The sequence below is a fragment of the Gobio gobio genome, assembly GCF_949357685.1.
Source record: "Gobio gobio genome assembly, chromosome: 13".
NCBI lineage: Eukaryota > Metazoa > Chordata > Actinopteri > Cypriniformes > Gobionidae > Gobio > Gobio gobio.
In genome coordinates this window covers 47,251,847-47,275,657 of record NC_137106.1, presented here as the reverse complement: position 1 = coordinate 47,275,657, position 23,811 = coordinate 47,251,847, and the positions used below count along the sequence as shown (strand labels likewise).

The 23,811-nt window shown below is 39.4% G+C and overlaps 1 protein-coding gene across 1 annotated transcript in view; it reads left to right on the top strand.

Annotated features, from left to right (window-relative positions):
* Positions 1-23,811, top strand: part of pxdn (peroxidasin) — a 129,328-nt gene that overhangs the window by 57,051 nt on the left and 48,466 nt on the right. Inside the window, exons 8-11 of the mRNA XM_079833719.1 lie at positions 10,723-10,840; positions 14,165-14,334; positions 15,949-16,221; positions 19,310-19,426. Of these exons, the coding sequence (XP_079689845.1) occupies positions 10,723-10,840; positions 14,165-14,334; positions 15,949-16,221; positions 19,310-19,426 (678 nt within the window). The remainder of the gene's footprint in view (positions 1-10,722; positions 10,841-14,164; positions 14,335-15,948; positions 16,222-19,309; positions 19,427-23,811) is intronic.

Genomic DNA, 23,811 nt, shown 5'->3' with positions numbered 1-23,811 from the left:
TTCAATAAAGAGACAGCTCTGGGGAAAAAACTGTTCTTTAGTCTGCTGGTCCTGGTCCGGTGGATCCTGAAACGCCTGCCGGAGGGCAGGAGAGAAAACAGTCTGTGGGCTGGGTGAGAGGAGTCCTTGAGGATGCTGCGAGCTCGATGCAGACAGCGTTTCCTCTGGATGTGCTCGATGGCAGGTAGTGGAGTCCCTGTGATGCGCTGGGCAGTTTTCACCACCCGCTGCAGTGCCTTGCGCTCCGCAACAGAGCAGCTCCCATACCACACTGCCACACAGTTGGTCAGGATGCTTTCTATTGCGCAGCGATAGAAGTTCACCAGGATAGCCGAGGAGAGCTGATTCTTCCTCAGCATTATGTGCTGATAATGTAAATATTTTATTCATGCCATGTATATACTGTACATTCAAGTTCACACAAATACATACTCATAACGTCATATACATCCTCACACTATCGGCGAATCGGCACAAAATAAACCCACAGAATTAATGAATAAAGGATAACATGAAACACACAAAATAACACTATAGATGGGCGCGAGTGCATTTGATATTTAAACAACGTGGCGTTGGACGTGAAAATGATAACTGCATCGGCTGAAACTAGCAAAAAACACTTGCGTCACGCCCGGCGTCGCATTGCGCCAGGTGTATGATAGGGCCCAAACACTCACTGCTGTCTGAAAGTGAGTCTAAAATGATTTTAAAAGTCTTTAATGCTGATGTTAGCTGGTATATGAAATCATTTGCGGCGCTGCTGTCTCCAGACTCTGTCTTTGTTTGTAACCACTCCTCAAGCCCCAGTTGGCCCACTTTGGACCAAGGTATTCAGCGGGCCAATAAACCCTGGCCATTGACAGCAGTAAATAAGAAGAGTTACAAACACAAGCACTTGTCTCCCATTTATGAGCTTTACGATTCTTCAGAAATCTCAAAAAGAGCTCTCTGGTCCCGAGTCAGCAGCTTTTATTTCTCGGTTTAGAGATAGATTCAGTGCAGGACACAGCTGTGTTGTCAGCACGATGGGGCAGTAGATTTTCACAGCTGTCGGTTTTAGTTTAGCTTATGGCCTTATGATAGCATCCATTCGGCTGGGTCTCCTATTTATGCATGCGTTCCAGTGCTGGGCACTTCGCAGCGGGCTTGACGCTACACACCATTTAAACAGATGGATGACAATAATGCCATAGTGCGTTCAAACTCTGATCCCCTGGGGAAACCCAGATCTGTTGACAGAGGGAATTCCCCAGGACAGGGTTTTGTCACACATAGTAGTGACGACGAGGAGGGGCCTCCATGGATCGGACTTGTTTGTTCAGCACATTCCACAGATGCTCGATTAGATTGAGATCTGGGGAATTTGTATTCTGACACCTTTCTATCAGAACCAGCATTAACTTCTTGAGCAATTTGAGCTCCATTAGCTCGTCTGTTTGATCGGGCCAGCCTTCACTCTCCACGTGCATCAATGAGCCTTGGCCGCCCATGACCCTGTCGCCGGTTCTCCACTGGTCCTTCCTTGGAGCACTTTTGATAGATACTGACCACTGCAGACCGGGAACACCCCACAAGAGCTGCAGTTTTGGAGATGCTCTGACCCAGTTGTCTAGTCATCACAATTTGGCCCTTGTCAAACTCGCTCAAATCCTAATGTTTGTCTATTTTTCCTGCTTCTAACACATCAACTTTGAGGACAAAATGTTCACTTGCTGCCTAATATATCCCACCCACTAACAAGTGCCGTGATGAAGAGATAATCAGTGTTATTCACTTCACCTGTCCAGACATAATGTTATGCCTGATAGGTGTAAACAGGCAAGGGGTTACTTGCACTTCTCCCCTGTTATAATTGTCACGGACACTCTTGATATGTATGAGCATACATTTAGCATCACTCAGGGCATTGCACGTTCTGGGTCATCTAAATGGTGGAGCAGACCTGCTGTCCAGGGGGGACCACAGGTCAGGGAGTGGTGTCTGCACCCTTGGATAGTGGCGCAGTTCTGCACAGCAAAATCCTCAGTGTTAAATGAACACTGCTGGTGTTCATATGAGACCACTATGAATCCACACTCAGAGTGTTAAAATGTAACACTGAATCAGTGTTGAAGTTAATGAGATAATTAAGTGATTAATTAAGTGATGATTGAACATTTAATGATGAACACCTGATGATAACAAGGAGAATCACTGAAGGACAGAGAAACAACAACTACAACTGACTTCAGCCACAGCCTTAGATGAAATCAACTGAAGATAAAAGAAGCCATTACATCTCTGAAGATCTCATCAGAGGAGGATTAAACAACTCCACAAACAGCATTAACTTCACACATTACTAACCAGACTGACTTTATTTCTGTCAGACATCTACAGAAGCTCTTATTGAGGTTTAGATGTTGATATTTTATTGAAAATAGATTTGTTTGCTTTAGTTGGGCTCTTGTCCCTTGACTTTTTAACATAAATTTTTCTCTGGCTGCTGTAACTGTTTGTTACGGTGAGAACAGGAAGAGAAATTTGATGATGACATGTTGATGAGAGATGATGTTGGCTTGTTGTTGAAGTTGTTATCATCATATAGTGGCCTTATTTGCTGATCTCCTAATAGTCACTGATTACAGTAGCCTTGTGACTCTACAGCAGGATATCCAGCAGTGTTTTCATCAGATAAGCTGAACGATTTTTAAAACGTGTACAAACGTTCTTACTACAGTTTAATAACACATCACACAATAAGCACTTCTAACTCCTGCAAGCTATTCTCACACACAGACATCAAGAATCAGCCTATGAATCTCAACAATGGTGACATGATTCATGCCGCAATGCATTCTGGGTGCATCATGCAAAACTCGTCCATGGCTCCCAGAATGCATTGTGGCATGAAGCGTGTCACCATGATTGAGATTCATAGGCTGATTCATGATGTCTGTGTGTGAGAAATTCTCACAGGAGGGTAGGGATGTGACGGTGAGAAAATTTTCCCACCGGTTAATTAATGTGTGACAACACCGGTAGTACCGGTATCACCGGCGGAGGTTTTTAAATCACTAATTCTATCTAACCGAAAGTAACATGCACACGACCGCTCTGAACTGAAAACGCGCCAGTGTTGCGTATTCACACACCGTGAATGACAGCTCGTCTGTAAATGCGCGCTCTGTGAGGCCATGGGTGCGTCTCAATCAGTTCCCTAGTTCAGTAGTCAGGGCACTGATCAAGCATTGATCAGTCTATGATTGAGATGCACGCCATGAATGAATAACAGTTCGTCCGTAAAGCCTCGTTTATACTCGACACGCCCGCACAAGCGCGAGGGTGCGCGCGGCAAAAATAAATGCGCGCAGTCAGCGTAGCGCGGAGGCTCGCACTGCGGAGCCAGGCGAAAGTAAACAATGCGCGCTCTGTGCGGCCGTGCACATTTTACTTTCAGTTTTGAATTAGCTCCAATTCGGCTGCGGGTTGCTTGAATTGTGGGTTCATTAGCCTATTATTTTTAATGAAAAACACTTTTACGAAAAAGGTGCTTTTACGTTTCGCTTTGAAACCAAATCTTCCGCGATCATCTCAGTCAGCTCCTCACTCTTAAATCTGATGAATGACTCCTGCCGCTGCCGAGACTCACGGTCGGATCCTGCTTTATTAAGCAGATATGTTCAGTTTTTATTTGTATTGTCTGTTCTCTAACTGAACTAAATTATTTTATTACTATAAAGAAAAATCAAAAAGACTGTGGGCGGTGCCACGGTGGGCAAGTGATGTAACCGGTGTTGAGTCTGGACACCGGTAACACCGGCAACACCGGCTATCGCAGCAAGCCTACAGGAGGGCAAAGTACTTAACATACAATCTGTTTTAAAACTTATTCAGCTTTTCTGATTAAAACCATGCTGGATCTTTTCTAGAATTACAATAAAACAAAGTTAATAGTATATTGCTCATACTTAGTCATAAGATTGGTGAATTAAGTCAATACACAATGATCATATTCTTACTATTAGCAGCCGACAGCATCTGATCGTGTTTTCTCTTGCTTTTCTTGCCATAGCAAACTCAGTTACAGAAGCCAGAGAAACACTAACATTAAAAAGTCGTCAAACTGCCCAACTAATGAAAACACTGATCACCATGATGGTAACATTAAAAACAAACTCTAATAATTCTCAATAAGAGCTTCTGTAGACGACTAGATGTCTGACAGAAATGAAGTCAGTCTGGTTAGTAATGTGTGAAGTTGGTAATGCTGTTTGTGGAGTTGTTTAATCCTCCTCTGCTGAGATCTTCAGAGATTTAATGTCTTATTTTATCTTCAGTTGATTTCATCTAAGGCTGTGGCTGTGGCTGAAGTCAGTTGTAGTTCTTGTGTTTCTCTGTCCTTCAGTGATGTTGCTCATTATCATCAGGTGTTCATAATTAAAGCTCAATCATCACTTAATTATCTCATTAACTTCAACACTGATTCAGTGTTACCTTTTAACACTCTGTGTGGACTCATAGTGGACTCATATGAACACCAGCAGTGTTCATTTAACACTGAGGATTTTGCTTGGTGGGATCGGTTTGGAAGGGCCGATGTAGATCTTTTTGTGTCTACAGAAGACACGCACGGCCAGCTGTTTTTCTTGATCACAGACAGGATGCGAGCTGATGGTGGATGCCCTGTCGCATGTATGGCCTAGGACCCTGCTGTACACGTTTCTGCTGGTGGAAATGATACAGCCCACCCTGGACAGGGTGCGTCAGGAGGGTTTGTCACTAAATTTGGTGGCTCCTTGCGAAGACATTGTGCGCAAACATCATGATCACTTCCCCTATGCAGAGACCTGCTGTCCCAGGCAGGGGGGCAGATTCTGCACTCTCTACAGTCTCTATGGGTCTACCCACTGATAGGGAGAATCTGAGGGCAGTGGGGCTCCCAATCAATGTTGTGGCTACAATACACAGAGCACTAGGGTGGTGTTGACAAGGGGGCTTTATGCGTTGAATTGGTGCATTTTTGAAGCTTGGAAGCCCGATTGCTGAACTTTTTTGCAGGAATTGTTGGAGGAAGGTTGCTCCCATTCCACATTGAAGGTTTATTTGGCGGCCATTTCTGCTTGTCATGAGGGCATTTATGGTGCAGTGCCAATCGCACACCCGCTTGCCATTCTGTTCCTTAAATGGTTGGATCTGACTGCAGGAGTTAATGCGTGCCCGCTCTACGGGGGGAATGGCAACGTTTTGGCTTTGTTTAGAGGGGGTGTGTGTGGAGGATATTTGTGCGCTGCCAGTTGGGCATCACCGCAACGTTTGTTCAGTTTTACAGACTGGATGTCACGGCAGTGACTCAGTTGTTGCTTACTGCAGGGGTTTAAAATCAGGGCTTCCCTTGAAAAAGAAAAAGGGGTTTGTAGCCGTGCTGGTCCCTTACATTTAGACTCAAAACTTCTGAGCCCCGTGCATTCTGAGGCTCGGTGAAGAGCTGGACTGAATGAGGAAAATTACGTAGGTCCACCCACGGTGTCTTCAGTAAATTGATTGCATATACCCTATAGTCATGTGTTGTCTCCTCATTTCCCTAATTCTGGCAACAGTAGTTATATGCACAATTCACTGTTTTTCACAGTAAACATAAAACATAAAACTAATAATTAGTACAACATATTATATATTACATAATAATAACTCAAATAAATATACAAATATAATTAATCAGCATTTGTAAGACTCCCAATTATGTCTTTTTTACATCTCATGTCTTTGTCTGCTAGCCTTGAAATTTAGACGCACCCTAAAGGCAGCAAATATAATTTGCAGCCAGGGTAGTCTTCGTTGGCTTGCGAGCTGGAAAAACCAAACTCTGGTCAGGCCAATCACATCGTGTATAGAGTCGGTGGGCGGGCTTAACATAATGACGGCAGAGTTGTGGCGGTTCTGCGTGCTACTTGAGAACAAAGAAGCTGGCGAACAGCGGCCTTTCGAATCCACGACGCTTTTCTTTGAGAAAAGAACAAAGAACGGCTCTGAATTCATTCTTAAGAAAGGAAGATGTGTTCTGAGTTTAACCGACCGGATACGGCGAAAGTTTAATCTATCAACTAGCTCCGCTTCACCTTCTTCGTTGCTCTGGTTGGTTGTAGCGCTCCTATTCCTATCCTATTGCGTGAAGAGGGAATCTGAAAGACAACTGTTTATCCCGCCCCTCAGATTGAGCCCTGCCAATGGTGTGTTCCCAGACCCAACATTTTGATGTGGGTCTGGCTTGTCAGGCTATATGTCTGCATCTTTTAGTCTGAAATTGCATGTTTTTTTTCTGGGACCTCCGAGGTTTGCCAACCGTGTAGCCAAACCATAGCGGCTGTTGTTCTCCATAGACTTGCTCAGGCTTGTTGCAGTAATCAGCCCCCCACAAACGACCATATTGGTGCTGTAGAAGAATGGGATTAACACAGTATAGCTTTTCCACCCCCTCTATACATAAAACACAGCACACATATGCCTGAGGCACCTGTCAAAACACAGCACCAGCCAGCCAGACAGCTGCAGTTTCTCTGAAGACACGTCGCACTGCTACACTGCGCAATGCAAGGCATCATGAATCCAATGTCTATAACAATTGCTTTGAGATGAAGCAGCAAAGGAGTTAGACACAAAATTAAATTTGAGGGATACTTTAGCCCCAAAATGTCATCATTTGCTCAAAACCACATGATTTTTGAGCAAATCTTGTTTTTCTTAATAAAGGGATACAAGGAGACATTTACAAACAACATTTTATTTATTAGAATGCAAAAAGTACACTGTAAAAAAAACCTCACTAACTGAAATACTGTTAAATTACCAACCTATTGAAATACTAATATCTGTTATGTACCTTTGATATATACTGACAGCCACCAATTACAGTGGTGATGAGAATCATGTGATGAGTCAAAGCTTTTAGGAGGACAATACTCATATTATAGAAGGTGCACGGTGTCATTCACACAAACACTAAATACCATCATGGTAAATTGACGTTTTAAAAATGCATTAAACATTAAGTTAACAACATTAGATATAACATAAAACCCTAATGTACATAACTGATTAGAAAAAAAACTAAGACGAAACATAGTTATTTCAATGAAAATACATCAAATGTGAAGTGCATAGACTGTAAAAAGATATGGACGTATTGTCCGTGTTGTCACCCATAGGATTCTGAAGAGCAGTTTTGAAGCGTAAAGTAGGGACGAGCTGGAACGAAATTTGGTAATGAGGTCCGGTTAAAAACCACTCAAAAATAAATAACTCTACTACTCATCATAAATAAATACAAATAGAAACAATACCAATCATACACACATATACACACTAAAACCTGAAATAAGCAGCATAGTAATAACAGGGTTTTTCCTGGGTCAAAAATGGTCTTCGGTGGTGGCTGACAGACATGGTCATCCATACACACACACACACACACACACACGCACAGTAAAAAAGTACCCTACCCACGTGATCTGCAAGCACAATACTGACAATACATTTTAAATAAATTCAAAGAAAGGTTGTAACTTTTGCTTATCTTATTTTGATCCCACATGAAGAAATACTATAGTATATTATAGTAAAATTACTCTAGTAAATACTATACTGTTTTTGAACCGTACTATAGTAAATATACTATAGTAAATTAACAAAGTGTAGTATAATATACTATAATATACTACAATTTACTGTAGTATATTTACTACAGGGAGTGCAGAATTATTAGGCACGTTGATTTTCTGATCATATTTTTTTTCCAGGCACATTTGACCAATTCCAAACCACAGTAATCCTAATAACTACTATTGATTTAGTATTTAATAATGTATAAGTGATATATAATTGTTCATGAAGGCTGGAAATGAAAATCACCTTATATTCAGGTGTGCAGAATTATTAGGCATGTTTTCTTTTACAGATAAATTGAGCCAAAAAAGAGATTTAACTCAGACTGAAAAGTCAAAAAGTATTAAATGCCCATGAGAAGGATGCAATACTAATGCAATACTAGACATTGCAGTTAAGGCGTGACCATTGGACAGTGAAATGCTCGTTGGGTCAGCAGGATCTGACAAAAACAGGTGGTGAAGAAAAGACACCTGTTAACTGCAAAAGAATGAAGAATTAAGGTGAAGAATTAAGGGTGAAACCATCAGGAACCCTTTAGTCTCCAGCGCCACCATTTTCCAAAGCTGCAACCTACCTGGAGTCTCCAGAAGTGCAAGGTGTCAGGATCTCAGAGACTTCAGTTAGGTAAAGAATCCTAAAAAATGACCCCCACTAGATAAGAGTCACAAGCTGAAGTGTTGTAAAATACATGAAGAAGGTTTTTTTATAGGCTTTATGGACAGATAGGTTGAGAGTGACTCTTGAAGGACCAGCACCACATCCTCTAGTACCACTGTTTGAAGAATTCATCTTCCAGAATCTGGCAGTACGTTTTGGGAGTTCATTTTTAGTCCATGGACAACATGGATTCGGTCTTCCGACCTTTTTATTTTGATTAACGTAATATGTGAAATATTATAAAGCTAAGAAAGCTTATTTTGAAGACAGAGAGAGTGCGAGCGGGGGAGGATCTCTCTGATCGTTCTCTCTGACACTCGGTTACAAGCGCAGCATCTATTCTACTTCATTCATAAATCACAATAACTCATCAAATAAAGCTTTGGCGGGACAAAAATTCGTTTTGGCGGCCGCCAATAAATTTTCAATGTAGGAAAAACCCTGAATAAAATTCGACATAACTTTTAAGAAACAATGTTTTTCAGTTTTTCTTTTCTATGGTGTGGTTTAAGGCTTTATTTAATGTAAATGAATGAGTTATAAAAAAAATTCACCCCCCTCACAGTCGTCATGAAGGGCAAAATTAGCTGTATAGACCAAAACCACAATTTGTACCAGACTGTAAACATGTGTTCTTCTGCTGTAAAGTTGGGCATTTTAACATGGGGCTCAGTGAGATTCTGCTCCCTTTTGGAGCCTGTGACAATGACTTGTCAATGACTTTTTATGACTTATGACTTATAAACTGTAAATTTTACGGTTATTCACTGTATATAGTACAGAAACTTAAGTTAAATACGTTTTTTACTGTAGCATTTTTACAGTCTTTTACCGTTAAAATCAAGATCATTTTTATTCATGCTTCAAGCTGTATTTAATAATTATTGTAATTATGTAATTATAAGCCTACTTTAATCAGTATAAACTGTAGACTACGACTCAAAAGTTTAGGGTTTAGAAGTCTCTTTTTCTCACCATGGCTGCATGTATTTGATTAGCAAAAATGTAATATTATGAAATATTATTTACAAATTAAAAATAACTTTAAATTTAAATAAATGTTCTGCATCATTACTCCTTAATCATTCTAATATGCTGTTTTGATACTTAAAACATTTCTGATTATTATGTTGAAAACCGTGTGAAACCGTGATACATAATTTTCAGTGTTTTCTTTATGAATAGAAAAGTTCAAAAGAACTGTATCTTTTGTAACATTATATATGTCTCACTGTAAAAAAATATTATTGGTTTAACTTAAAAAAGTTAGTAACCTGGTTGCCTTAATATTTAGAGTTCATTGAAATTGAAAATTTTAGTTAATACAATGAAGGAAATTGGATTAATAAGTAGAAACTCAAAATATTATTGTATCTGAACCACATAAATAAAAAAAAATGTTGTGATAAATCATGAAAATAGCACAATTTGGCATGTTTCAGCACAATTACGCAATATGCTTACAAAATCTTTTAATAATATTTGAATAAAGGTTGATGTCGATTCTCAAATGTTCATTGTATTGACTCAAATTTGTAATTTCAATGAACTAAAAAATTAAGGCAACCAGGTAACTTACTTTTTTTTAAAAATATTTACAGTGTGACACTTTTGTTCAATTTAATGTGCTTACGAAATAAAAATATTTAAAAAATGTGAACGGTAATAACCAGAAAAAATTGGGTTTGTAAATGCGATTGTAACAATGTAGCGACTAGTGAGTTTACCTGTTCAGTGTGATAATGTAAAATGTCCCCAAAACCTCTGTAGTCCCATTTAGCAAACACCTCTTTCAAGATAAGTAAAATCTTAAAAAATAAAAATTCACAAGGAGTATTACTGGTGTATTTTATCTCCTAGAATAAAACTTAATAAATGTATTGAACACATACCTTATTTCAGGTATTTAACCAAAAACCCATTGACTTCAGGATGATGGATCTGGAACTTGTATCCAGGTTTTGGCCTGTAAAAACACATCATCCCTGCAGAAATCTGTGCCATTTTTGGCCCTGCCAGAATAATGTGCGAGTACTTTGACACAGTGTGCAACCAGACATTTGGTTTCGCCAGTAGAAACAGTTTAATAGTTCTGTCAGACTGTTCAGGAATATATTTTGCCATGTGCACATTGGTGTTGGTGGGAATGTTTGAGGTTTGGCACGTGGCCGTTGTGACCATAGACACAATCACCTCGTGCCTGGCCGTCAACCAACACGGGCAGCCAAGCCAGATGAGAGGAAGTGAGGCAAGAGGGAAATGTCAAACACATTGCCACTACAAATAAACCTTCAGTGCTGTAATTCCAATAGATTTCACAGACCAAATTAAACTCGTTTTACTTCTTATCCTCGCACCTCGTCTTTTCTGGTACACTAATGTTTGTTTTCATCTGAACGTGTCTCTTCTGTGGAGCAGAAGTTCCTCGGATCACATCGGAGCCACAGGATGTGGACGTAACCTCTGGGAACACTGTGTACTTCACATGCAGGGCAGAGGGCAACCCCAAACCTCAGATCATCTGGCTCAGAAACAAGTAAGTCCCCACCCTTCTTAAAGAAACAGTTCACCCCAAAAATACAATTCTGTTTTCATTGATTTCTTTTCATGTTGCTCAAAGCAGAAATGTCCTTCTTTCTTAATAGAACATAAAAGAAGTATTACAGTATGTCTAGAGTGCTTTTTTCCACAATGAGGCTGTCTGAAAATGACAAAAAGCACCATAAAAGTAGTCCATATAACATAGTATTCCAATCATGATGACTGAATAGTTTTAGCTTGTTAATGGATATGACAAGGTTATTGTACTTGGTCTTGGAGAACTAGATAGTATGGACTTGCAACTGCCAATAGATACACAGACACACTGCTGTGAGCATGTTAATATATGTAAGATATGTCGCTGCTGCATGCATATGCATACATAAATCCCGTAGCAAATTTGGACAGGTGGAGCTGGGGGAGGTGGAGGGTTTCAGAGGAACTGTAGGACCAGCTTTCAGCGAACACCTAACCAGACTATTTAAATGTCTGGCTGCAGAATCAGCAGAGGCCAATCAGCTTGTGCCATGCAAATTATGTGATTATTAGCAGATTGTAGGGCTGCACGATTAATCTAAATCGAACCGCAATCGCTATTGGGCTTATGCCCGATTATGAAAGCGTAAAGGCTGCGATTTTAATGAAATAAATATATGCCCAGCGTGTTAGTGAAGAGCGACTCTGTGATCAGGAGTAAACGCTGCTCCATCTGAAAGCACTGCGAGTTTGAGTCGCTTCTAACGTGCGTTTGAAAAAACATAAAAAAGACAACATTTAATAACATGTTTTAACTCACTTCATATTGTCAGTCGAGTGTTTGTGAGCTGATGTGGCTTCTTATCACAGAATGAGGCAGACAATGAATTATTGTCTATGTCAATCAGCACTGCATTATAATATACTTTATTATTATGAAGATACCCTAGAAGGCTTGAAGAACTCAAATACACCATATATTGTTGCAGTCTTGATGTTTAATCAAAGTTTCTATCTTCTTTTTATTCAGCTACACAGCGCTAGCATCACATTAGGGATTTCCTGCAAACATCATTATATTACTTCTCTCCGAGGCAAATGTGGCGTTTCTGCTTGAGGGCGCCCTCTGGCCTCCAGTATGAATGAGTGTGTTTAGTGCCCAGCAGTGCCCACTCCATCCTATTTTGGGTAAAAAATAGGAAAAATAATACTTCTCTAAATAAACGTATATGACAATCCATATGTTTTTCTCCAGTGTACAGGAGTGTTTTCCCTCACAGTAGATGCATACGAGGCTCATATTTCATATTAAAGACATAGACTCGTTCTTGATTTTGCATACCTCCGGACAAAAATTAAGAAATTGATATCACAGATTTTTATAATAATAATCATTTAAAATATTTTATAATAAATCTTAGACATTTCTAGTGATTTTTAGTCATATGCTGCCTGCATGTTTGTAAACATTATCTGTAAATATTATTATTATATTGTTATATTTATTCTTAAATACTCAAAAAAAAAAATTAGTAATGAAAATGTTTTTGTAATAGTAATATTTCTTATTTTGTTAAATATTGTATATATTATTAGAAATAATAATAAGTCAACTCATAATATATAAGCACAAAATGTTGTGTGTGTGTGTGTGTGTGTGTGTGTGTGTGTGTGTGTGTGTGTGTGTGTATATATATATATATATATATACACACTTTTCATTTGTAAAAAAAATATTAATATATAAAATAATAAATAATAATCACATTTTAAATCGCAATTTATTATTTTTTTTTTTTAAAAAGGGACAGTGTACATTAATCAACATTCATGAATGTAAATGTACCTAAATTAGCCCAAAGGCTAGTTTTCATTGGTAGTCCCTTTGCCAGATGTTATTAGGCCTAAAACTAGAGAGAAAAAACAACAACAAAAATAACAACAGTAGTAAAACCAAAACTTGTAAACAACACTGGAAGAATACAATTAAATACAAAAATACAATTAAAAATAAAAAAATTAAATAAAAATAAAATAAGGCAATTTATACATATATACATACATACATACATAAATATACACACACACACATATATATATATATATATACATACACACATCTATATAAGGAGAGAGAGAGAGAGAGAGAGGAGAGAGAGAGAGAGAGAGAGAGAGAGAGAGAGAGAGAGAGAGAGAGAGAGAGAGAGAGAGAGAGAGAGAGAGAGAGAGAGAGAGAGAGAGAGAGAGAGAGAGAGAGAGAGAGAGAGAGAGAGAGAGAGAGAGAGAGAGAGAGAGAGAGAGAGAGAGAGAGAGAGAGAGAGAGAGAGAGAAAAAAGATATTGTTATGGGTTAAATAATATCAATAATAAAATTAATAGTAGTAATAGGGGACGCAACATTAGTGTTCACATGGTTGATTATGAAGAAGCCATTTCTTAAAATTATACTTAAATGTGTTAAACAATGTGCATTTTCTAATTGTTTGTGGTACAGAATTCCAGTGATGTGATGCTCTGAATGAAAAAACAGCTTGACCAAAGCAAGTTTTTGATATTTTTGCCAAATCGCGCAGCCCTAGCAGATTGCATGTAAAACATCTATCAGCCTGCTCCGTCTAGAGTTTCATGACTGAACTAGATCAAATATTCTGAAGCCATCACATTTATTAAGTTATTATTCACTGATAATCTTCCCTTTCCCTGTGGCATAGTTATGAAATCTCACTCACTGCTTATGTTAAAATTCAAATACGGCACATAAAGTCATACCAGTCATACCAAGTCATACCAGGTTTGACACAAGTCAAACATCTTTGGTTCCGTCTTCATGCAGCGTGTTTGAATTTTGAAAGCTAGGGCGAATAATGGCCACTGCAATTGTATCCCATAAAACTCAACTTTAATAATCAAAATGACATATTTGAAGTTTTAAATGTGAAAATAATTTCTTCATGCCTTAAAATAGCTTGAACTGTTTGCCTTCGACCACATGAGTGTCTACACTATGGTTAAATGTGTTTTCGAATGCTTGTGGAAGTGGTCAAAAGTGGGCAAGCTCTAAACATTTTAGGCCCCCGTTTATTTAGCGTCACCCACTTGTGACCGGATTATCTTAATACAATGTGTAAACAGAGCCTATCACGCGATATCAGAAGTTGCATGAAATACATGGACTACTTTTATGGTGCCTTTTTTCTAATTTTGTAGTTTGACAATCTTCTTTGTGTTCCACGGAAGGTTTGAACTGACAGAAGTGTAAGTGATGATCGAAATAAAATGTTCTGGTTGTTTTATCCTCAATATGTGAAGGGTATGTGCGTAAACAGGAAAGTCTTTTTTATCAGCAATGCCCTGAACATGAGGGACGACACGCGTCTCAATCTACTGGAAGATGGAACCTTGATGATCCAGGACACGCGGGAGACGGACCAGGGCGTGTATCAGTGCATGGCCAAAAATGTGGCTGGAGAGGTGAAGACCTCAGAGGTCACCTTACGATACTTCAGATCACCTTGTGAGTGTGATGGGGTCCTGTAGGTGATGAGAATTCAACTAGAAATACTAGAACCTCCCAAACTAGCTTGAGCCTAGTTCGTTTAGGCACAATCTATAATCCTGTATCGGATTAAAGGAACACTCCACTTTTTTTGAAAATAGGCTCATTTTACAAGTCCCCTAGAGTTAAATAGTTGAGTTTTACCGTTTTTGAATCCATTCAGCCGATTTTTGTATCTGGCGGTAGCACTTTTAGCATAGCTTAGCATACATCATTGATTCTGGTCAGTCCATTAGCATCTCATTCAAAAAATGACCAAAGACACTTTCAATATTTTTCCTATTTAAAACTTGACTCTTCTACAGTTACATTGTGTGCTAAGACCAACTGAAAATGAAAAGTTGCGATTTTCTACACCTATATGGCTAGGAACTACTTTCTCATTCCTGCGTTATAGATCTTCGTGGCCGTACCATGGCTGCAGCGGCGCAATGATTCTGTGAAACATGGTGGCATTATACACCTTCGACTTACTATCACAGCCCTTTACAACACACAGAACCATGGCTAATCACACAGGTAAATCCACAACACAATTTGTCGGCTGCAAGCCTGAAACTTTCTCTGCAACTACACGAACTTAGTGCCGGTCACATTGAAAGTTACCTAGCTGGGCTACTTTCAGGCACCGTAATATCATTGCGCCACTGCAGCCATGTTACGGCCGCGAAGATCCGCGACTATTACGCAGGAATGAGAAAGTAGTTCCTAGCCATATAGGTGTAGAAAATCGCAACTTTTCATTTTCAGTTGGTCTTAGCACACGATGTAACTGTAGAAGGGTCAAGTTTTAAATAGGAAAAATATTGAAAGTGTCTTTGGTCATTTTTTGAATGAGATGCTAATGGACTGATCAGAATCAATGATGTATGCTAAGCTATGCTAAAAGTGCTACCGCCAGATACAAAAATCGGCTGAATGGATTCAAAAACGGTAAAACTCAAATATTTAACTCTAGGGGACTTGTAAAATGAGCCTATTTTAAAAAAAAAGTGGAGTGTTCCTTTAAGCCTCTGGTGCTGTTTGGTCATTTTTGACCCCAAAAAGTTTCTTTTTTTTTGAATGGTATGAAAATTGGTAAAGGTTTTGGCACTTGCTGTGTGATCTCAAAAACAAAATAAAGTCGAAGATTTCGGTCATGTTTGACCGACACACGAACAGTACCAGAGGGTCAATCCTGTCAAATTAAATATCTCATATACACTGAAAAATACAAAATAATTGGTGTAGAATTTACTTAAAATCAATTTTCTCTCAGAAATTGCTTGTAAATTTCACAAATGATTACAAAGAAACAAGTTACACACTGAATTAAAAAAAAATGTTGTAGGATTTATTATGAAACTATTTATTGGAGTAAAACTTACTCCAATAGTCTGTTTTGTTTACTTTTTTTTCTACAGATGGACACATTAAACACTTATATGATTTATATTTATCTTTAAAGCTTTATTTTGTTATTATTCGAGGCTAATACTAAGGTAGCATGCATGCCAATCTGTTAAAGATTATTTAATGGCAGACTTTTTGCTCACAGCAATCCATTTTTGGTCCTTGCCTTTCTCTCTCCAGCTCGACCCAGTTTTGTGATCCAGCCGCAGAACACGGAGGTTCTGGTCGGGGAGAGCGTGACCCTGGAGTGCAGTGCGACGGGTCAGCCGCAGCCCCGCGTGACCTGGACCAAAGGAGACCACACGGCCCTCCCAGTGGACCCCCGCATCAACATCACTCCTTCAGCAGGTCTCTACATCCAGAATGTCAATCAGGCTGATGGGGGACAGTACACCTGCTTCGCCAGCAACAACGTGGACACCATCCATGCCACTGCATATATTATAGTACAGGGTAAGAGATGGGCTTTTCAATCCGTCCGTTAATTATCATGATTCGGTTTCTCATTGCTTTGCAATGATACTCTAGATTCTTGGATTGATATTTTATTTACGCATGTATTCATACTAAAATTCAATTAACAGTCGTCTTAAGGCATGTTTGGTTAGATTAAAACAAACCCTAGTGTGATTGCTCTGTTAGTGCGGTTCATTTGAATAAGTGCAACATTTAAAAAATGTTTTTTTAAAGTTTTCATTTTATCTTTGTACAGCACTTTGGGGCAACGGCTGTTGTTTAAAAATGTGCTATATAAATAAAGTTGCTTGTGCGAAAGTGTGAACGCTGCCATCTAAACCCTGGTGCGCACCAAACAAGTGGACAGAGACGCTGAAAAGATGGTCTCGGTCCACTTCCAAACCAACTCTGGTGTGATTCGACTGAAATATGAACGCAACACGGGCCAAAGACATGTAAACGAACCAAAAACAGGACATGATGTCGCTAGATGTGACCCTAAAAAGGACAGAATGCTCAAGCACACCTGTTTTTTCTAGTCATGGTCGCGATGTTGCCCATCACAGTTCGGTACAGGTGTCTCCTCGCAGCAGATTTTGGTTTGTGTGTGTGATGGAGGGATTCCTGCCGCTGTTTTGACTCCTTTATACATTTTATAAGCTCTTCACGAGTTCTCAGCTGGTCAATATACCATATACAACGAGCGCATTTAGCCCAGCACACAGGATTGTTGTGTAGGGCTGCAACGACGCGCAACTGAACCGTGGCGTGTTTACAGACGAATATTGTCCATTCGGTCACATTTTCCGGTGTTCTTCTCCGACCCGAGTACGTCTCGTGCTTTTATTTATTATGGGCTGCATATAAAGCTGCAAATGCGACCGGGTTCCCCTCTGTCCCAAACACATATGCATATATAACACGCTGTATATAGGTAGTTTACATGATTAAAGTAACATTAAAGTTAAGCTATGCCTCTAGTTTTAATCATTTAAATGTGTCTTTGAAGTTTGGGCAAAAACTTCTGGCAGCTTTAGTCGTTGTTTATGCACATGTATATCTTCAAAATAGACGACTAGTTATACATTAACACTGCTGAAAGCTCCTGTATGTTAACCTTTTGCAGATAAATACAAGTGCATTTTTTTTTTACTATTGACACAAATCATTAAGTAAATCATACTCAACTATTATAGTAAACAACATTTCCTAATTAGGCCTACTCTATATACATTTTATGATATATAGTATCATTAGTTATACATAATGTTTAAAATGCTTCTTGTGTTCATATATTTCATTATAAAATGGCTTAAGTACACTACCCTTCCTAAAATACAATTAATATTGTCATCATTCATTGATTTCATGTTAAAACAATATACAAATTCACTACCCTCTTTGAAATACAATAATCAGTAAAAAAATAATCGTTAGATTAGCCGACAGGAAAAAATTATCGTAAGATTAGTCGACAGAAAAATAATTGTTAGATTAGTCGACAGAAAAATAATCGTTAGATTAGTCGACAGAAAAATAATTGTTAGATTAGTCGACAGAAAAATAATCGTCAGATTAGTCGACAGAAAAATAATCGTTAGATCAGTCGTCAGGAAAATATAATCGTTAGATTAGCCGGCAGGGAAAAATAATCGTTAGATTAGCCGACAGAAAAAAATAATCGTTAGATTAGTCGACAGAAAAAATAATCGTTAGATTAGTCGTCAGGAAAAAATAATTGTTAGATTAGTCGACAGAAAAAATAATCGTTAGATTAGTCGTCAGAAAAAATAATTGTTAGTTGCAGCTCTATTGTTGTGGATGTTCGTTCTGGAAATATACGTAATAAAAGCCGACCAATCAGGTTATAAACATATCACCATACCTTTAGGTTCGGTATCTTTAGGTTCTGTGTTAAAATGCCAATGTGAACGCTAAGCGGACCAGGATTCTGTTAACCCAAATCAGCGCCTCAGAGTCTTCAATTGCTCTGAGTTTGAGTTGCTTTTAAAGGGGCCATATGTTGCAATTTCTTGTTTTCCTTTTCATTAGTGTGTTATGTAGCTGTTTGTGCATGTATAAGATCTACAGAGTTACAAAGCTCAAAGTCTCAATCCCAAAGAGATATTCTTTGTAAAAGTTAGGGCTCAGACACACCTTCCTAAAACGCTTTGTTCAAACACGTCAGTATGTGGGGGCAGAGTTTCATAACAGCGTCCAAACGTATACGCAAAGAAAGAAGGCGTTGACTTTTATTCTCACTGTAGTATTGTTGCCGCCATGTTGTGGAGACGCTGTTTCATTGCGAAAGCCAAACTACTTTGGCCTTCCAAAAGAGGGGACAATTAGAAAACAGTGGCTACGCTTTAGTTACAACACTGTTCCAGAACAGTACAACCCAAATATTCCACTGTGTGCTGGTAAGGTAGGACCGACATAATCATCTGTCAATATTGCTTTGCTTTGGGAGCTGATGTTCAAAATATGGAAAGAAGCGTGACTTTTCCGTCAGACGCTTACGGGGTTCGGGCCAATCACAATGCACTGGATCCCTGGCCAATCAGAGCACACCGCGGTATTCAGAAAGATGAGCTTTGTAAAAATCGACCCGTTTCAGAAAGGAAGGGCATAGAGGAGCACCAATAATGTACAGTATGTGTAAAATAATGATTATTTTAACCTAAAACCACCTAAACACATTTCATTAAACCAAATACACAAAATAATGTTCTTTTTAGAACCATCATATGACCCCCGTTAACGGGCATTTGGGAACGTAACATGCGTCAACCCTCCTCACATACTTGTAATGAGAAGTGCTTATCAATAAAAGACAAGTTTGACTTTTGAAAATGAAGAAATTAAGACGATTAAGATGTTAGTATTATAATTTTACAGTATTTTTCTTAAATATTTGCATTTTTATTTAACAGTGAAATATTACAATAGTTTAAATACTATTTTGTTTTTTATTTAGTAATGTTTATATTTTTATTTGGTAATAATACAATTAGTATACACCATGTATTCAGTTAAGCAGACATAATGGTCATATTTTCTCTTTCTCCTCTCTTTCACTCCTCAGCTCGTCCTCAGTTCACAGTGACCCCTCAGGACCAGTCTGTGCTGGAGGGTCATACAGTCGACTTTCCCTGCGAAGCCAGCGGCTACCCTCAGCCTGTCATAGCATGGACACGCGGCGGTGAGATCATATAATGCAGTTTCTTTGAATTGTTATAGTGGAGTTCACTTTTTCAATAGTCTGCCTCAAGTCTGGCAGTATTTTTATGTTTTAAAATTTTCTTCTGTTTAACAGGCTATATATGAGCAATGTCACACGAGTAGCAGTGCGATTGTCGCTCTATATCAGCATGGCTGAAATTTGGCTGTAGGTAATCACAGCGTGCTGATATACAGCCATATCACACGGCTACGAGTGTGATATTGCTTTTATACGACATAGGTGTGTAAATAATTAAGAAACAACAAAGGAGTGTCTTTAAAAACCCTCTTTTGTGCAGAATTACTTCCTTCCGCCATGGATTCAAATCTCAAGTTGACAGTTGAGCCCAAGTCTCCGTACTAATTATAAAATGTCACGTTAGAACTAGTAACAAAGGAATGCTGAGTCGCTTCATTAAAGCTTATTGTATTATGTAGAGTTATGAGAGACAGATCGACCAAACGAGTGTATTACCTCCATCTGATATAGCATCCATTCTTCAGGTCAATGTCCATAATATTATATCCATTTTAAAAAATCAGTTTGAATGTCCGCTGAGGAAAGCGATATCTTTGTCCTTTTAAAAGTTCCTTGTTTACAAACAGTCACTCATTTCACGATCACTAACGGACCCTTTCACAACACCAAAAACGGCATACTTTTAATATAAAATAATATTTATTGAACAACAATATTTAAATTAACAACAATAACCATTATAAAAGACAATAGGAAATAAACACATGCAAACAATTCAGTCAAACGTACAAAAGAAGCGCTCTAGTACAGGATTTAAGTTATACAGTGCATCCGGAAAGTATTCACAGGGCTTCACTTTTTCCACATTTTGTTATGATACAGCCTTATTCCAAAATGGATTAAATTCATATTTTTTCCCCCTCAATTCTACAAACAATACCCCATAATGACAATGTGAAAGAAGTTTGTTTGAAATCTTTGCAAATTTATTAAAGGGGTGGTAAACCACGATTTCACTATTCTAACTTTAGCTAACGTGTAATGTTGCTGCTTGAGCAAAAAACAACATCTGCAAAGTTACAACGTTCAAAGTTTAAAGCAAAGGGAGATATTTGCTTTTAAAGAAATCAGTTTCTAAGGACTACAGCAAACGGCCGCTAGGGACTACTACACATTCACCCGGGTTTTGCTGACATCACCAGGCCCAATATTTACATAAACCCCTCCTCCGGGGAATATTAAATAAGGGGGGGTGAGGCCATTTTGTATCGCGGCGCTGTTGTGGTATAGTAGGCTGGAGTGTTGTTGCCGCGATGCCAAGGAAACGCTGTTATTTTCATCCGGATTGCAGGTCTGGGGTACTTGCTCTGTTCAGCCTTCATAGGGACGGGGGTGCGTTGCAGAGCGTTTAAAATAAAACATGTTATATGCACGTGTGTTTGAGTCAGCGGGGAATCAGGCACGCGCAGGGCTCCCTTCAGCACATCCACGGAGGAGAACATCCACCGTCTTCGCGATTTCAATGCCAGATTTGCACAACGTCAGCTGCGTGAAAAAAACACTGCCGGTGCGTGGATGCATGACGCGCACGCTGCACATTTCACGGAGGACAACACAAACTTCCACAAACTTCGCGAGTTCAATACAGGATATGCACAACGGCTTGTCCTGAAAGCTGGATTTACAAACAGAAGCTGTTCACGGGCCACAACCTGTAAGTCTGATTTATTTTTCATCGATGTGTTTTCCTGTAATAGGTTGTAGCAAGGAAGTAAACAGATGACAACGCTGTTCTGCAAACCAGTCTGTTAAATGCTCATTCATACTTAACGTTATCCGACGAACACCTATCGTTACAAACACTAACGTTAAAATCTCAACAGCGAACCTGGCATTAGTGTAAATGATTCTTTGATTAGAGCTTTTATGTATTGTTTATCTACAGGCATGCTAAACATGGTTCTGTGTGTGATTTGGCTAACTTACTAGTTAAAGCCAGTGCTTAGTGTTTGTTTTGGGTTAGTTCTTGTGACAGATATTTGGCTATAATCGTTCTAAAAATACAAAAGTTAAAGTGCCATTCAGTAGCGATCATTATAGATCCGCAGTCTTTACTCTTGAGGACTGAACAGGTTCTGCTCGATCATCTTCACTCAAATGTTCTGGGTCTGATTCGGGCTCAGATTGGTATGGTTTTATTGACGCCGTTGTTTCTAACACTGACCAAAGCACAGCCTCCGATAAAGGTAAGGGGCGTGACGTTTCCGACATACGTGCACTAGGCGTTTAGCGAATCACAACACACTGGGCCAGCTAACCAATCTGAGCCCATCGCGTATTTTTGAGGGACTGGCTTCATACAACCCGGAAAGCATCAGACCGTTTTACAAGGAGGGACAGAGCAGTGTAGAATAAAGGTCAAATATATGAAAAATAAGGCAATTTTTTTTTAAACGAAGCATGAACACATGTTACAGTGCACCCCACAAACACAGCCAAGTCTTCAAAAGAATGTGTTTTACCACCCCTTTAAAAAATGAAAAGCTAAAAAATCACATATACATAAGTATTCACAGCCTTTGCCATGGCACTCAAAATTGAGCTCAGGTGCTCCTGTTTCCAATGATCATCCTTGACACCTTGATTTGAGTCCACCTGTGGTAAATTCAGTTGATCGGACATGATATGGAAAGGCACACACCTGTCTATATGAGGTCCCACAAGTCACTCTGACAGAGCTCGGGGTGAGCGATCGGGGGAGAAAGGCCTTAGGCAGAGAGGTGACCAAGAACCCGATGGTCACTCTGACAGAGCTCCGGCATTTCTCTGTGGAGAGAGGAGAACCTTCCAGAAGAAAAACCATCTCTGCAGCTCTCCACCAATCAGGCCTGTGTGGTAGAGTGGCCAGATGCACATGACAGCCCGTCTGGAGTTTGCCAAACTCCAGACTCTCAGACCATGAGAAACTAAATTCTCTGGTCTGATGAAACAAAGATTGAACTCTCTGGTCTGAATGGCAAGCGTCATGTCTGGCGGAAACCAGGCACTGCTCATCACCTGGCCAATCCCATCCCTACAGTGAAGCGGTGGTGGCAGCATCATGATGTGGGGATGTTTTTCAGCGGCAGGAACTGGGGGACTAGTCAGGATCGAGGGAAAGATGAATGCAGAGATGTACAGAGACATCCTTGATGAAAACCTGCTCCAGAGCACTCTGGACCTCAGACTGGGAGGTTTATCTTCCAACAGGACAACGACCCTAAGCACACAGCCAAGATAACTCCGTGAATGTCCTTGAGTGGCCCAGCCAGACCCCAGACTTGAACCCGATTGAACATCTCTTGAAATCTGAAAATGGCTGTGCATCGACGCTCCCCATCCAACCTGATGGAGCTTGAGAGGTCCTGCATAGAAGAATGGGAGAAACTGCCCAAAAATATGTATGCCAAGTAGGGTTGGGTACCGAAATCCGGTTCCAATATGGCACCGGTACTTATATAACCGGTATGTACCGGACCGAATCAGAACGCAGATTTCGGTTCCTCATTTCGGTGCCAAAATTCAAACGTGCTTTCGCGCTTTGGCTGAGCCAGAGACAGACGCTCAGCGCTGGTCACATCACAACTCATGACAACTATTCAGTGTTTTCAACGACATCATGTTTATTTCAGGTTTCAGACATTTAAATGCTCATAAGTAACTTAGGCTACTAGCAAAAAACACACACTGATGTCTATGAAAGCGGCAATGACAATCCTTTCAGACGGTTATAATTTGACTAACGTTACATGTTTTATTCACATCAGATACATGCACATTATATAGTAACTATATCGTTTACTCTGTTCTTCTTCCAGTTCACTGGTCACTTACTTTCATGTATTTCGTGAGACGAGAATGAACTCAAGTGTTGTAACGTTAAATCCGACAGATCCGATTCTGAGGCGCAAACTAACATGGCACCGCCCATTGCGCTTTATAGATCAACCAACACACATTCACTCACACATTTGAACATCAGATAGTTCGTGACACAGTTAAGAAGTTTGTGAATATTTTGAATAAAAAGAAAAAACGAAATAAACCCGATACAGCTGAGCTGTCAGCGCTATTGCGTCTGCTGTGTGTCATCAGAGAAATGACGCGTCGCCATGGAAACATTAAGGCGATGCGTTCAAAAATATTTAGCCAGAGAATATGATCATATTTCAAAATAAAGCTGAAGCTCGAAGCTGGTTTGTAGCAGAGCAAGAATACAGACTACTGCTGTTATTACTGTAACTGTTTAGAGTTATATTAGGCTTGTTGTAGTTGGGTTAGGTGGCTTAGGTTTTACTGTGAATTTGTAAATATGTCAATTATAATTTGTAAATAAGTAAATTGTG